We start from the raw sequence: 14845 nt of genomic DNA on the forward strand, positions 1-14845 counted from the left end.
ATGCCGTCTTAGAAGGCCTCACAGGCTCCAACAGTCTCGAGGGTGTCGAGGAACGGGACCTGGCACGGCTAGTGCGATCAACCTTTTCCGATCAGGACCTCGACGGCTCCCGATGATCGCGCTGACCACCCGAGCCCAAAGGCGTGCGAGCGGTGGCCCTAGCACGTTCCTTGCCGGCTTCTCCCGAAGGCGCGGACGGAACGGTGCACTGCAATTCAAAAATCGCCATCATCTCCTTGCGAAATGCGTACCATTCCGCCGGAGATGAATGCTTGTTGGAACAAGCTACTCGGACGAGGACGGGGAAGGCGACCGGTGACGGCGCCTCCGCGAATGCCTATAAGAGGCAGAGGAACGGTGGGAACCACTCCGGGACCGAGACCCCCTGGACTTATGCCGACGCAGAGAGTCACCCCTCGAATCGTCGGTCGAAAGCCCAGCAGATTTTGACTTACAGGGTTTGGAAACCCTACCTACAGACAACTTCTTCTTCTGCTCCCGCAAGGCCTTCGACGTCAAGGACTGGCATTCATCGCAGTCATCGGTGGCGTGGCTCTCGCCGAAGCACCACAAGCAGATGTTGTGCGGGTCCGTAAGCGACATCTTGGAACCGCAGTCCTGGCACTTCTTGAAGCCTGACCTTGGGGTAGAAGAAGACGAATACATATTTCACAATTAACCAAGTACGAAGAACCGATTCACCAGGAGAAAAACCGAGGCGTGCCGAGATTCCGAAGCGAACACGTACATGGAAAAAACAGAACTGAGGCTGGAGGCGTTGTGCGTCCTACTTATAACATCCGGTGACGTCGGCTCTCGACAGAGGCCCTCAAGAGACAGTGTATCGAAGTCATCGAAGCAGGACGCAGAACATTTTTCCGAAGCAGCACATCTGTGGTGATTACTGTCATAGATGTCATAGATGTGGAATAGGTCGGAGGACAAAATCCCTTCGAATGGAGGGAAGTACAGTATCATCAATACTGTCAGGAGGCCCACAGGGGCTAAAAAGCACAGTAAACCATTAACAGAAGAGAATGGAGGGAAGTACCGCATCATCAATACTCTCAGGAGGTCCACAAGGGCTAAACAGCAGAGTAAACCATTAACAGAAAGAATGGAGGGAGGTACAGCATCATCAATACTGTCAGGAGGCCCACAAGGGCTAAACGGCACAGTACACCATTAACAGAAGAGAATGGAGGGAGGTACAGCATCATCAATACTGTCAGGAGGCCCACAAGGGCTAAACAGCACAGTAAACAATTAACAGAAGACAATGGAGGGAAGTACAGCATAATCAATACTGTCAGGAGGCCACAAGGGCTAAACAGCACAGTAAACCATTAACAGAAGAGAAAGGAGAGAGGCACAGCATCACCAATACTCTCAGGAGCCCACCAGGGCTAAACAGCACAGTAAACCATTAACAGAAGACAATGGAGGGAGGTACAGCATCATCAATACAGTCAGGAGGCCCACAAAGGCTACACAAAAGACAGGACTCATGAATTATAGAACCCAGGATTCATTTACATGCAAGTCAAGTAGGCTGAACAGTATGTGATGCGGTCTCACTTCTCAGATGCCTGGCTGGTTTTTCCAAGAGTTCCTGAACCCTTGACAGTCGCGTGGTTGTTCATGAAACCTATTACCAGCCTTAGTTCCACACGATTTACCAAAAAATTCCTGTTGGTACCACATCCAACTAAACATAGGTGTAGTTCCTGTCGGGTTGAGGTGACCAGACGCAGGCCTCTCCCCATCCTAACACCCCATGCATACCCAGGGACAGACACCATCCTTCTACAAAGTTTGTAGCTTTTTCCCCCTTTGCCATCCTGATGATTCCTCCTCTGGACTCCTTGCCCGAATCTTGTACCGTCTCCTGAGCCTGCCTTGGGACATCCTGGCCTGCTCCTGTCTTTCTGCTAAGTCTTGTTAGGGGGACACTGCCTCCTTAAACCCAATCTCAGTGCATGTTATTGACTCCTCCGTACTACATCCATCTATCCCATCTCTCCTTGTCCCCAATGCCTCCCGAACATTACGTGTATTGTTCTTCAACTACATGACTCAAGCTGCTCCAAAAACCAACACGGTCTGAATGACGACTTTCAGTTTTAAAGTCCTCTTCCTTTTCCCTTGGGTTGGGCTTTAAGGGATGGTATTGAACTGTGTTCTGTAATTGCGGCAGGGTTGGGATTTGTTGCTGCTCCTACTGCACCTGGAATCACTTTGGCCTTAGGGGGTTGGCCCAGACTTGCATCTGATCTGCCCGCCATATTGGATACCACTTCTCCCTCCCTGCTACTTTCTAGTCTCGCCGTACAGGACCTATATGCTCCGTTTACTATCAGCACGTGACCTGAATATTGGAAACACTCTTGGTAGGGTTTTAAAATACCCTAAATGTGTAGATGAAAATGGGCCTCATTCCAAGTTTGGTAGGCCGGGGAAAAAAGTGGCAGTAACTCAGATTTTTGGGGTGGCAACGGAATTACTGCTGTTTTTCACAAACAGTGGAATCATGCATTTGGAGGTAAAGTGGAGGAGTCACCTCATACAACAAGCTGGAGGTAAATCTGCCACTTTGCACCACCTTCAAAGTGAATCTACCAGGTAGTAAATCTGCCAAAAATCCCTATGGACTCCAGAAATGACGATTTACCACCACTTGTAATCCTTTGGTAAACCTATTTGACAAAGTGGCGGTAACAGTAATCACATTTGGTGGGAATTCAGTAGACTTACCACCAAATTACCTCCAAACTCAGAATGAGGCCCAATGTATCCTCAGCGCAGGAATGCTGCACCATGAGAAAATGATTTGATAACTTTCTATCACATGTGGAGAATTCTGTGTTTGGAAAACTGAGCTTGCAGCATTGCATTAAGCAGGGATTGCAAGAGCTCAGAGACACCATGTTAAATGGAATGTAAAAAGTAAGGTAGGCTTCTCCATGCAATGTCACCCATAACAAGAGGGGCTTGAAGCTATGAAGCAACCCAGATTTAATGAGTGCCACCCTTACAACACCAGTAACGTCCACCCCAGTACTCTAGGTGACCAAAACATGATTTCTGCATCACAGGAGATTATACAAGTGATACATGCACACAAACAGGAAAGTGTACAAACAGTTAAACCCTGGGAGTATTGAAATAGATTGCTTGCCCAAATTAGATTGCCATATGCCCATCTGGAGATGCAGTTTAAAACAGCTGGGAAGTGTGAGAAAACAGAAGGTGTCCAACCTGCTACTCCCTGACATTTCATCATCTCCTCGCACACTCTTCTGTCTTGAATATCACACGTAGTCTCTCATGCAAAGCAAGTGGACTTTTCTCAATATAGCATTTCTGAAATTCAGGCTTGTTTCTGTGCTTTTTCTGTGATGTTGTGTAAAAGTGAATTCATGACAGGCACTTGTCTGGCCTGGAAGTCAAAGCATTTTCTCCCATGTGGGCTCTTTCATGTTGCATTAGACCAGCGACCTGCAACCTGCAGCGTTCTAGGTGCTCTGAACAGCAACTCCCATAAACTCTAACCACGGACTATGCTCAATAGAGCTGATGGATGTTGTACTCCAAAACATCTGGAGATCCAAAACACTTGTTTGAATTAACTAAATTGCTGGTCTGTTATCATAGGTTGTCTTGTGCGTTATGTGCGGTCTTGAATCTTTTTAGCACCCCCTATTACCTGTATGGTTTTTGGTGCATAATAAATAAAATCCAAAGGTTGCAGGCCTCTGAATTAGACTTGTATTATATTTTCTGAGGTCCATTACACAGAAAGGGATTTCTCATGTGGCCTTAAACTGATTTTGTAACTAAAGCATTTCAGACATGCAGTGAACTGACCAGCGTTGTGTCCTTTGTGTGTTTTCTCCCATCTCGATTTTGGTTGCCTTTCTGACTCAAGCTTTCCTGATATTCAAAGCACTGAAGGTTTTACTCCTGTTTGGAGGCACATGATTAGCTGCTTCATTTCTGGAAGATACTTCTTAGACATGCAGGGGGCTTCCCAGACATGCAGGGGGCTTCCCAGACATGCAGGGGGCTTCCCAGACATGCAGGGGGCTTCCCAGACACGCAGGGGGCTTCCCAGACATGCAGGGGGCTTCCCAGACATGCAGGGGTTTTCTCTGCAGGGTATTGTCCTCAGTAGTTTGTCACAGAGAGAATTAAAGATCATTAAGGGCCGTTTTATTTCTGACATTCAGCGCTGTAGTATGGTTCTTTTGATGCATGGGTTTTTTGTATTAAGTTAGTTTAGAATTCTTGGCTGAAGCTTTTCTGTCATTCACTGCAGGGGAGGTTTCTCCTGTGTGGCTTCTCTCATGGGTAGTTAGGTTGCTTTTCACACTGAAGCATTTCTGACATTCAGAGCACCGATAAGGTTTGGCTCCTGTGTCGCTTCTCTCATGGGCAGTTAGGCTGCTTTTCACACTGAAGCATTTCCGACATTCAGAGCACCAATAAGGTTTGGCTCCTGTGTGGCTTCTTTCATGTATAGTTAGCTTGCTTTTCTCACTGAAGCATTTCTGACATTCAGAGCACCGATAAGGTTTGGCTCCTGTGTGGCTTCTCTCATGGGCAGTTATGGAGCTTTTCTGACTGAAGCATTTCTGACATTCAGAGCACTGATAAGGTTTGGCTCCTGTGTGGCTTCTCTCATGGGTAGTTAGGTTGCTTTTATCACTGAAGCATTTCTGACATTCAGAGCACCGATAAGGTTTGGCTCCTGTGTGGCTTCTCTCATGGATAGTTAGGCTGCTTTTCTGACTGAAACAATTCTGACATTCAGAGCACTGATAACGTTTGGCTCCTGTGTGGCTTCTCTCATGGATGGTTAGTCTGCTTTTCACACTGAAGCATTTCTGACATTCAGAGCACTGATAAGGTTTGGCTCCTGTGTGGCTTCTCTCATGGGCAGTTAGGCTGCTTTTCTGACTGAAGCATTTCTGACATTCAGAACACTGATAAGATTTGGCTCATGTGTGGCTTCTCTCATGTATAGTTAGCTTGCTTTTCACACTGGAGCATTTCTGACATTCGGAGCACTGATAAGGTTTGGCTCCTGTGTGGCTTCTCTCATGTTTAGTTAGGCTGCTTTTCACACTGAAACATTTCTGACATTCAGTGCACCGATATGGTTTGGCTCCTGTGTGGCTTCTCTCATGTTTAGTTAGGCTGCTTTTCACACTGAAACATTTCTGACATTCAGTGCACTGATAAGGTGTGGCTCCTGTGTGGCTTCTCTCATGTTTAGTTAGGCTGCTTTTCTCACTGAAGCATTTCTGACATTTGGAGCATTGATAAGGTTTGGCTCCTGTGTGGCTTCTCTCATGGGTAGTTAGGTTGCATGTGTGACTGAAGCATATCTGACATTCTGTGCACCGATACGGCTTGGGTCCTGTGTGGCTTCTCTCATGGGCATTTAGGCTGCTTTTCTCATTGAAGCATTTCTGACATTCAGTGCACCGATATGGCTTGGCTCCTGTGTGGCTTCTCTCATGGGTAGAAAGGTTGCTTTTCACACTGAAGCATTTCTGACATGCAGAGCACTAATAAGGTTTGGCTCCAGTGTGGATTCTATCATGGGTAGTTAGGCTGCTTTTCTGACTGAAATATTTCTGACATTCAGAGCATTGATACGGTTTGGCTCCTGCGTGGCTTCTCTCATGGGTAGTTAGGTTGCTTTTATCACTGAAGCATTTCTGACATTCAGAGCACTGATAAGGTTTGGCTCCTGTCTGGCTTCTCTCATGTTTAGTTAGGCTGCTTTTCTCACTGAAGTATTTCTGAAATTCAGAGCACTGATACGGTTTGGCTCCTGTGTGGCTTCTCTCATGTATAGTTAGCTTGCTTTTCACACTGGAGCATTTCTGACATTCAGAGCACTGATAAGGTTTGGCTCCTGTGTGGCTTCTCTCATGTTTAGTTAGGCTGCTTTTCACACTGAAACATTTCTGACATTCAGTGCACTGATGAGGTTTGGCTCCTGTGTGGCTTCTCTCGTGGGTGGTTAGGCTGCTTTTCACACTAAAGCATTTCTGACATTCAGAGCATCGATATGGTTTGGCTCCTGTGTGGCTTCTCTCATGTTTAGTTAGGCTGCTTTTCACACTGAAACATTTCTGACATTCAGTGCACTGATAAGGTGTGGCTCCTGTGTGGCTTCTCTCATGTTTAGTTAGGCTGCTTTTCTCACTGAAGCATTTCTGACATTTGGAGCATTGATAAGGTTTGGCTCCTGTGTGGCTTCTCTCATGGTAGTTAGGTTGCATGTGTGACTGAAGCATATCTGACATTCAGTGCACCGATACGGCTTGGGTCCTGTGTGGCTTCTCTCATGGGCATTTAGGCTGCTTTTCTCATTGAAGCATTTCTGACATTCAGTGCACCGATATGGCTTGGCTCCTGTGTGGCTTCTCTAATGGGTAGAAAGGTTGCTTTTCACACTGAAGCATTTCTGACATTCAGAGCACTAATAAGGTTTGGCTCCAATGTGGATTCTATCATGGGTAGTTAGGCTGCTTTTCTGACTGAAATATTTCTGACATTCAGAGCATTGATACGGTTTGGCTCCTGTGTGGCTTCTCTCATAGGTAGTTAGGTTGCTTTTATCACTGAAACATTTCTGACATTCAGAGCACTAATAAGGTTTGGCTCCTGTCTGGCTTCTCTCATGTTTAGTTAGGCTGCTTTTCTCACTGAAGTATTTTTGACATTCAGAGCACTGATACGGTGTGGCTCCTGTGTGGCTTCTCTCATGGATAGTTGGGTTGCTTTTCTGACTGAAGCATTTCTGACATTCAGAGCACCGATAAGGTTTGGCTCCTGTGTGGCTTCTCTCATGGATAGTTAGGTTGCTTTTCTGACTGGAGCATTTCTGACATTCAGAGCACTGATAAGGTTTGGCTCCTGTGTGGCTTCTCTCATGGGTAGTTAGGTTGCTTTTATCACTGAAACATTTCTGATATTCAGAGCACCAATAAGGTTTGGCTCCTGTCTGGCTTCTCTCATGTTTAGTTAGGCTGCTTTTCTCACTGAAGTATTTCTGAAATTCAGAGCACTGATACGGTTTGGCTCCTGTGTGGCTTCTCTCATGTATAGTTAGCTTGCATTTCACACTGGAGCATTTCTGACATTCAGAGCACTGATAAGGTTTGGCTCCTGTGTGGCTTCTCTCATGTTTAGTTAGGCTGCTTTTCACACTGAAACATTTCTGACATTCAGTGCACTGATGAGGTTTGGCTCCTGTGTGGCTTCTCTCGTGGGTGGTTAGGCTGCTTTTCACACTAAAGCATTTCTGACATTCAGAGCACCGATATGGTTTGGCTCCTGTGTGGCTTCTCTCATGGGCAGTTAGGCTGCTTTTCTGACTGAAGCATTTCTGACATTCAGAGCACTGATAAGGTGTGGCTCCTGTGTGGCTTCTCTCATGTTTAGTTAGGCTGCTTTTCTCACTGAAGTATTTCTGACATTTGGAGCATTGATAAGGTTTGGCTCCTGTGTGGCTTCTCTCATGGGTAGTTAGGTTGCATGTGTGACTGAAGCATATCTGACATTCAGTGCACCGATACGGCTTGGGTCCTGTGTGGCTTCTCTCATGGGCATTTAGGCTGCTTTTCTGATTGAAGCATTTCTGACATTCAGTGCACCGATATGGCTTGGCTCCTGTGTGGCTTCTCTCATGGGTAGAAAGGTTGCTTTTCACACTGAAGCATTTCTGACATTCAGAGAACTAGTAAGGTTTGGCTCCAGTGTGGATTCTATCATGGGTAGTTAGGCTGCTTTTCTGACTGAAATATTTCTGACATTCAGAGCATTGATACGGTTTGTCTCCTGTGTGGCTTCTCTCATGGGTAGTTAGGTTGCTTTTATCACTGAAACATTTCTGACATTCAGAGCACTAATAAGGTTTGGCTCCAGTGTGGATTCTATCATGGGTAGTTAGGCTGCTTTTCTGACTGAAATATTTCTGACATTCAGAGCACCAATAAGGTTTGGCTCCTGTCTGGCTTCTCTCATGTTTAGTTAGGCTGCTTTTCTCACTGAAGTATTTCTGACATTCAGAGCACTGATACGGTTTGGCTCCTGTGTGGCTTCTCTCATGTATAGTTGGGTTGCTTTTCTGACTGAAGCATTTCTGACATTCAGAGCACCGATAAGGTTTGGCTCCTGTGTGGCTTCTCTCATGGATAGTTAGGTTGCTTTTCTGACTGGAGCATTTCTGACATTCAGAGCACTGATAAGGTTTGGCTCCTGTGTGGCTTCTCTCATGGGTAGTTAGGTTGCTTTTATCACTGAAACATTTCTGACATTCAGAGCACCAATAAGGTTTGGCTCCTGTCTGGCTTCTCTCATGTTTAGTTAGGCTGCTTTTCTCACTGAAGTATTTCTGACATTCAGAGCACTGATACGGTTTGGCTCCTGTGTGGCTTCTCTCATGGATAGTTGGGTTGCTTTTCTGACTGAAGCATTTCTGACATTCAGAGCCCCGATAAGGTTTGGCTCCTGTGTGGCTTCTCTCATGGATAGTTAGGTTGCTTTTCTGACTGAAGCATTTCTGACATTCAGAACACTGATAAGATTTGGCTCATGTGTGGCTTCTCTCATGTATAGTTAGCTTGCTTTTCACACTGGAGCATTTCTGACATTCAGAGCACTGATAAGGTTTGGCTCCTGTGTGGCTTCTCTCATGTTTAGTTAGGCTGATTTTCACACTGAAACATTTCTGACATTCAGTGCACCGATATGGTTTGGCTCCTGTGTGGCTTCTCTCATGTTTAGTTAGGCTGCTTTTCACACTGAAACATTTCTGACATTCAGTGCACTGATAAGGTGTGGCTCCTGTGTGGCTTCTCTCATGTTTAGTTAGGCTGCTTTTCTCACTGAAGCATTTCTGACATTTGGAGCATTGATAAGGTTTGGCTCCTGTGTGGCTTCTCTCATGGGTAGTTAGGTTGCATGTGTGACTGAAGCATATCTGACATTCTGTGCACCGATACGGCTTGGGTCCTGTGTGGCTTCTCTCATGGGCATTTAGGCTGCTTTTCTCATTGAAGCATTTCTGACATTCAGTGCACCGATATGGCTTGGCTCCTGTGTGGCTTCTCTCATGGGTAGAAAGGTTGCTTTTCACACTGAAGCATTTCTGACATTCAGAGCACTAATAAGGTTTGGCTCCAGTGTGGATTCTATCATGGGTAGTTAGGCTGCTTTTCTGACTGAAATATTTCTGACATTCAGAGCATTGATACGGTTTGGCTCCTGCGTGGCTTCTCTCATGGGTAGTTAGGTTGCTTTTATCACTGAAGCATTTCTGACATTCAGAGCACTGATAAGGTTTGGCTCCTGTCTGGCTTCTCTCATGTTTAGTTAGGCTGCTTTTCTCACTGAAGTATTTCTGAAATTCAGAGCACTGATACGGTTTGGCTCCTGTGTGGCTTCTCTCATGTATAGTTAGCTTGCTTTTCACACTGGAGCATTTCTGACATTCAGAGCACTGATAAGGTTTGGCTCCTGTGTGGCTTCTCTCATGTTTAGTTAGGCTGCTTTTCACACTGAAACATTTCTGACATTCAGTGCACTGATGAGGTTTGGCTCCTGTGTAGCTTCTCTCGTGGGTGGTTAGACTGCTTTTCACACTAAAGCATTTCTGACATTCAGAGCACCGATATGGTTTGGCTCCTGTGTGGCTTCTCTCATGTTTAGTTAGGCTGCTTTTCACACTGGAACATTTCTGACATTCAGTGCACTGATAAGGTGTGTCTCCTGTGTGGCTTCTCTCATGTTTAGTTAGGCTGCTTTTCTCACTGAAGCATTTCTGACATTTGGAGCATTGATAAGGTTTGGCTCCTGTGTGGCTTCTCTCATGGTAGTTAGGTTGCATGTGTGACTGAAGCATATCTGACATTCAGTGCACCGATACGGCTTGGGTCCTGTGTGGCTTCTCTCATGGGCATTTAGGCTGCTTTTCTCATTGAAGCATTTCTGACATTCAGTGCACCGATATGGCTTGGCTCCTGTGTGGCTTCTCTAATGGGTAGAAAGGTTGCTTTTCACACTGAAGCATTTCTGACATTCAGAGCACTAATAAGGTTTGGCTCCAGTGTGGATTCTATCATGGGTAGTTAGGCTGCTTTTCTGACTGAAATATTTCTGACATTCAGAGCATTGATACGGTTTGGCTCCTGTGTGGCTTCTCTCATAGGTAGTTAGGTTGCTTTTATCACTGAAACATTTCTGACATTCAGAGCACTAATAAGGTTTGGCACCAGTGTGGATTCTATCATGGGTAGTTAGGCTGCTTTTCTGACTGAAATATTTCTGACATTCAGAGCACCAATAAGGTTTGGCTCCTGTCTGGCTTCTCTCATGTTTAGTTAGGCTGCTTTTCTCACTGAAGTATTTCTGACATTAGAGCACTGATACGGTTTGGCTCCTGTGTGGCTTCTCTCATGGATAGTTGGGTTGCTTTTCTGACTGAAGCATTTCTGACATTCAGAGCACCGATAAGGTTTGGCTCCTGTGTGGCTTCTCTCATGGATAGTTAGGTTGCTTTTCTGACTGGAGCATTTCTGACATTCAGAGCACTGATAAGGTTTGGCTCCTGTGTGGCTTCTCTCATGGGTAGTTAGGTTGCTTTTATCACTGAAACATTTCTGACATTCAGAGCACCAATAAGGTTTGGCTCCTGTCTGGCTTCTCTCATGTTTAGTTAGGCTGCTTTTCTCACTGAAGTATTTCTGAAATTCAGAGCACTGATACGGTTTGGCTCCTGTGTGGCTTCTCTCATGTATAGTTAGCTTGCATTTCACACTGGAGCATTTCTGACATTCAGAGCACTGATAAGGTTTGGCTCCTGTGTGGCTTCTCTCATGTTTAGTTAGGCTGCTTTTCACACTGAAACATTTCTGACATTCAGTGCACTGATGAGGTTTGGCTCCTGTGTGGCTTCTCTCGTGGGTGGTTAGGCTGCTTTTCACACTAAAGCATTTCTGACATTCAGAGCACCGATATGGTTTGGCTCCTGTGTGGCTTCTCTCATGGGCAGTTAGGCTGCTTTTCTGACTGAAGCATTTCTGACATTCAGAGCACTGATAAGGTGTGGCTCCTGTGTGGCTTCTCTCATGTTTAGTTAGGCTGCTTTTCTCACTGAAGCATTTCTGACATTTGGAGCATTGATAAGGTTTGGCTCCTGTGTGGCTTCTCTCATGGGTAGTTAGGTTGCATGTGACTGAAGCATATCTGACATTCAGTGCACCGATACGGCTTGGGTCCTGTGTGGCTTCTCTCATGGGCATTTAGGCTGCTTTTCTGATTGAAGCATTTCTGACATTCAGTGCACCGATATGGCTTGGCTCCTGTGTGGCTTCTCTCATGGGTAGAAAGGTTGCTTTTCACACTGAAGCATTTCTGACATTCAGAGCACTAGTAAGGTTTGGCTCCAGTGTGGATTCTATCATGGGTAGTTAGGCTGCTTTTCTGACTGAAATATTTCTGACATTCAGAGCATTGATACGGTTTGTCTCCTGTGTGGCTTCTCTCATGGGTAGTTAGGTTGCTTTTATCACTGAAACATTTCTGACATTCAGAGCACTAATAAGGTTTGGCTCCAGTGTGGATTCTATCATGGGTAGTTAGGCTGCTTTTCTGACTGAAATATTTCTGACATTCAGAGCACCAATAAGGTTTGGCTCCTGTCTGGCTTCTCTCATGTTTAGTTAGGCTGCTTTTCTCACTGAAGTATTTCTGACATTCAGAGCACTGATACGGTTTGGCTCCTGTGTGGCTTCTCTCATGTATAGTTGGGTTGCTTTTCTGACTGAAGCATTTCTGACATTCAGAGCACCGATAAGGTTTGGCTCCTGTGTGGCTTCTCTCATGGATAGTTAGGTTGCTTTTCTGACTGAAGCATTTCTGACATTCAGAGCACTGATAAGGTTTGGCTCCTGTGTGGCTTCTCTCATGGGTAGTTAGGTTGCTTTTATCACTGAAACATTTCTGACATTCAGAGCACCAATAAGGTTTGGCTCCTGTCTGGCTTCTCTCATGTTTAGTTAGGCTGCTTTTCTCACTGAAGTATTTCTGACATTCAGAGCACTGATACGGTTTGGCTCCTGTGTGGCTTCTCTCATGGATAGTTGGGTTGCTTTTCTGACTGAAGCATTTCTGACATTCAGAGCCCCGATAAGGTTTTGCTCCTGTGTGGCTTCTCTCATGGATAGTTAGGTTGCTTTTCTGACTGAAGCATTTCTGACATTCAGAGCACTGATAAGGTTTGGCTCCTGTGTGGCTTCTCTCGTGGATAGTTGGGTTGCTTTTCTGACTGAAGCATTTCTGACATTCAGAGCACCGATAAGGTTTGGCTCCTGTGTGGCTTCTCCCATGGATAGTTAGGTTGCTTTTCTGACTGAAGCATTTCTGACATTCAGAGCACTGATAAGGTTTGGCTCCTGTGTGGCTTCTCTCATGGGTAGTTAGGTTGCTTTTATCACTGAAACATTTCTGACATTCAGAGCACCAATAAGGTTTGGCTCCTGTCTGGCTTTTCTCATGTTTAGTTAGGCTGCTTTTCTCACTGAAGTATTTCTGACATTCAGAGCACTGATACGGTTTGGCTCCTGTGTGGCTTCTCTCATGGATAGTTGGGTTGCTTTTCTGACTGAAGCATTTCTGACATTCAGAGCACCGATAAGGTTTGGCTCCTGTGTGGCTTCTCACATGGGTAGTTAGGCTGCTTTTGTCACTGAAACATTTCTGACATTCAGAGCACTGATAAGGTTTGGCTCCTGTGTGGCTTCTCTCATGGATAGTTAGGCTGCTTTTCCAACTGAAGCTTTTCTGACAATGAATGCACTGATAAGGTTTTACTCTTGTACGGGTCTTCTCATGTTTGGTTGGATATGGTTCCTGGCTGAAACGGTTATGGCATTCTGTGTACTGATGAGGATTTTCTCCGGTGTGGGTATTTTCATTTTGAGCCGGATGGGTTTTCAGACTGAAGCTTTTATGGCATTCATTGTCCTGGCAAGGTCTCCCTGGGGGTTTCATTTCTCCAGCTTGGATTGTGTTTAGCAAGAATGCCACAGCAAAGTAAATCTCATTAGAGTGTCAGCCATTTGTAGAAAATGCTCTATATTCATCTCTCAGTGCGCTCCTGGTTATACTTGCATTGTACAAAGGAAAGCTTTTTTAGGAGCTTCGATTCTTCACCTCTGTGGGTCCATGCAGGTTGAATTTTTGACAACTTCTCCCCATTTGGGTGTTCTCAGAGAATCTTAATGCTTTAATGTCTTATGTTATGTATGCTGATTGTGAAAAGAACATGTTTGTTAGGGTTATTGGATCCAACCTTGGTATGTAGTGTTTTCGAATTCAATGCACTGATATTGTTTTCTACTATTTGCATTCTTTTGTGAATAAACATGCTATAAATTTAGAATTAAATAGTCATTCTTATTCAGACTTGCTTTCAGGTCTCCTGCTCATCCATGCATTTTCTTTTACTTTTCAGAAGGATTTCCTTCTCCCGGTTACCTTGACACTCTGAATATGCAATGCGCGTGATAATAGAAATCCTTTTAATAATGCGTAGTTTCCTCCACTTCCAGTTCTTGACCAGACTGGCCTTCTAGAAACGTCCATTCCATGAGATATCCAACATCCTCCCTTTTGTTACAGGTAAACCCGTTCTTTGGGCATTTTACATCTTTACCCTTTGCGTTTTCTGTGCAGGCTTTAGAAAACTGTAAAAGAAAATGGGCACATTATCTTTCTAAACAAAGAAAAAAGAAATATTAGACATACACAGTAGTGTTTCATTGGTTTACAAATATTTCACATGTCTTTAAGGCTTCAAATTCTAAGCCAAAGTCGTAACATAGCCAAAAGTAAGGAGACCTCCTTTCCCCTTAAAGCTCCAAGCCAGAATATTGCATCTTTCCGATCCTATTTCTCTACAAACCTCCTCTGCATTTTAATCAGTCTTTGTGCAGAGCCCTAAATGGTGCAATTGCCTTAGTGACCCCACCCTTCCCTTTTCATTACATACTCTAGAAATACTTTCAATGTTTGGAATTTTAAGGTGATCTCCCAATACCCGTCTTGACTGGATCACCCAGAGCTCCACTTTCAGCCATTTCAGAAATATACTGGAGTTTCCCCAATGTCTTATATCCAAATAAGAGTGCTCTTGTTCTACCTGGCAACCCATATATTAATACCCAACTCTGGATAAAGATATTCCATGCAGGAGACGTCCCCCAAGCCAAGGGATCGTCTCTAAAGTGCGTCCTCTATGCATTTCAGTCAAGTGGCTGCAGTACATTTTATCAAACGTCCACAGACCATCCATAATCAGGGAGGTGTTTATTGTTTCAGACTCATGATTTACCCACATTATTCTAGAGCTTGGTTATTAATACTTTTTCCTCATTCAAATACCAATTGCACAGTCTATTGTACTTATGTGTAAAACTCAATATAAAAGGGTTATATTGATATTGGCCTTGGGTAATTAATTGGGAACACATTTCTGATGAGAAATAAGCTTTCTTTGCAAGCTTATTGGTAGTGTAAAAAAACATTTGTGCATTGCAACCACAAAATATTTTATTTGCCTCCATTTTTGGGTGGAAGTAATGGAAGTGGCCAGGATGCAACCCTGCTTTAGGTCACGGGTCATGTGACTATTGTCCACAAGCTCCGGACCCGCCACGCCCCCTTTAGTATCTAGACGCCCCTGAACTGGTGCATTAATTAAGGCCAGTATTTTACCCGATACACATGATAAAATGATTCTGAGAAATCTGTAGATGGAGGATAT

The 14845-nt window shown here is 44.7% G+C and overlaps 1 protein-coding gene across 1 annotated transcript in view; it reads right to left on the reverse strand.

Moving 5' to 3' along the window:
• Positions 1-13071, reverse strand: part of LOC138452730 (uncharacterized) — a 130587-nt gene extending 117516 nt beyond the window's left edge. Inside the window, 6 exon segments of the mRNA XM_069605078.1 lie at positions 4271-4970; positions 5043-6284; positions 6788-9870; positions 9930-10339; positions 10591-11223; positions 11288-13071. Coding sequence (XP_069461179.1) covers positions 4271-4970; positions 5043-6284; positions 6788-9870; positions 9930-10339; positions 10591-11223; positions 11288-13071 — 7852 coding nt within the window.
• Between the last annotated feature and the right edge of the window lie 1774 nt (positions 13072-14845).

The sequence above is a fragment of the Ambystoma mexicanum genome, chromosome 4p (genome assembly GCF_040938575.1).
Source record: "Ambystoma mexicanum isolate Mex_15411 chromosome 4p, UKY_AmexF1_1, whole genome shotgun sequence".
Lineage (NCBI taxonomy): Eukaryota > Metazoa > Chordata > Amphibia > Caudata > Ambystomatidae > Ambystoma > Ambystoma mexicanum.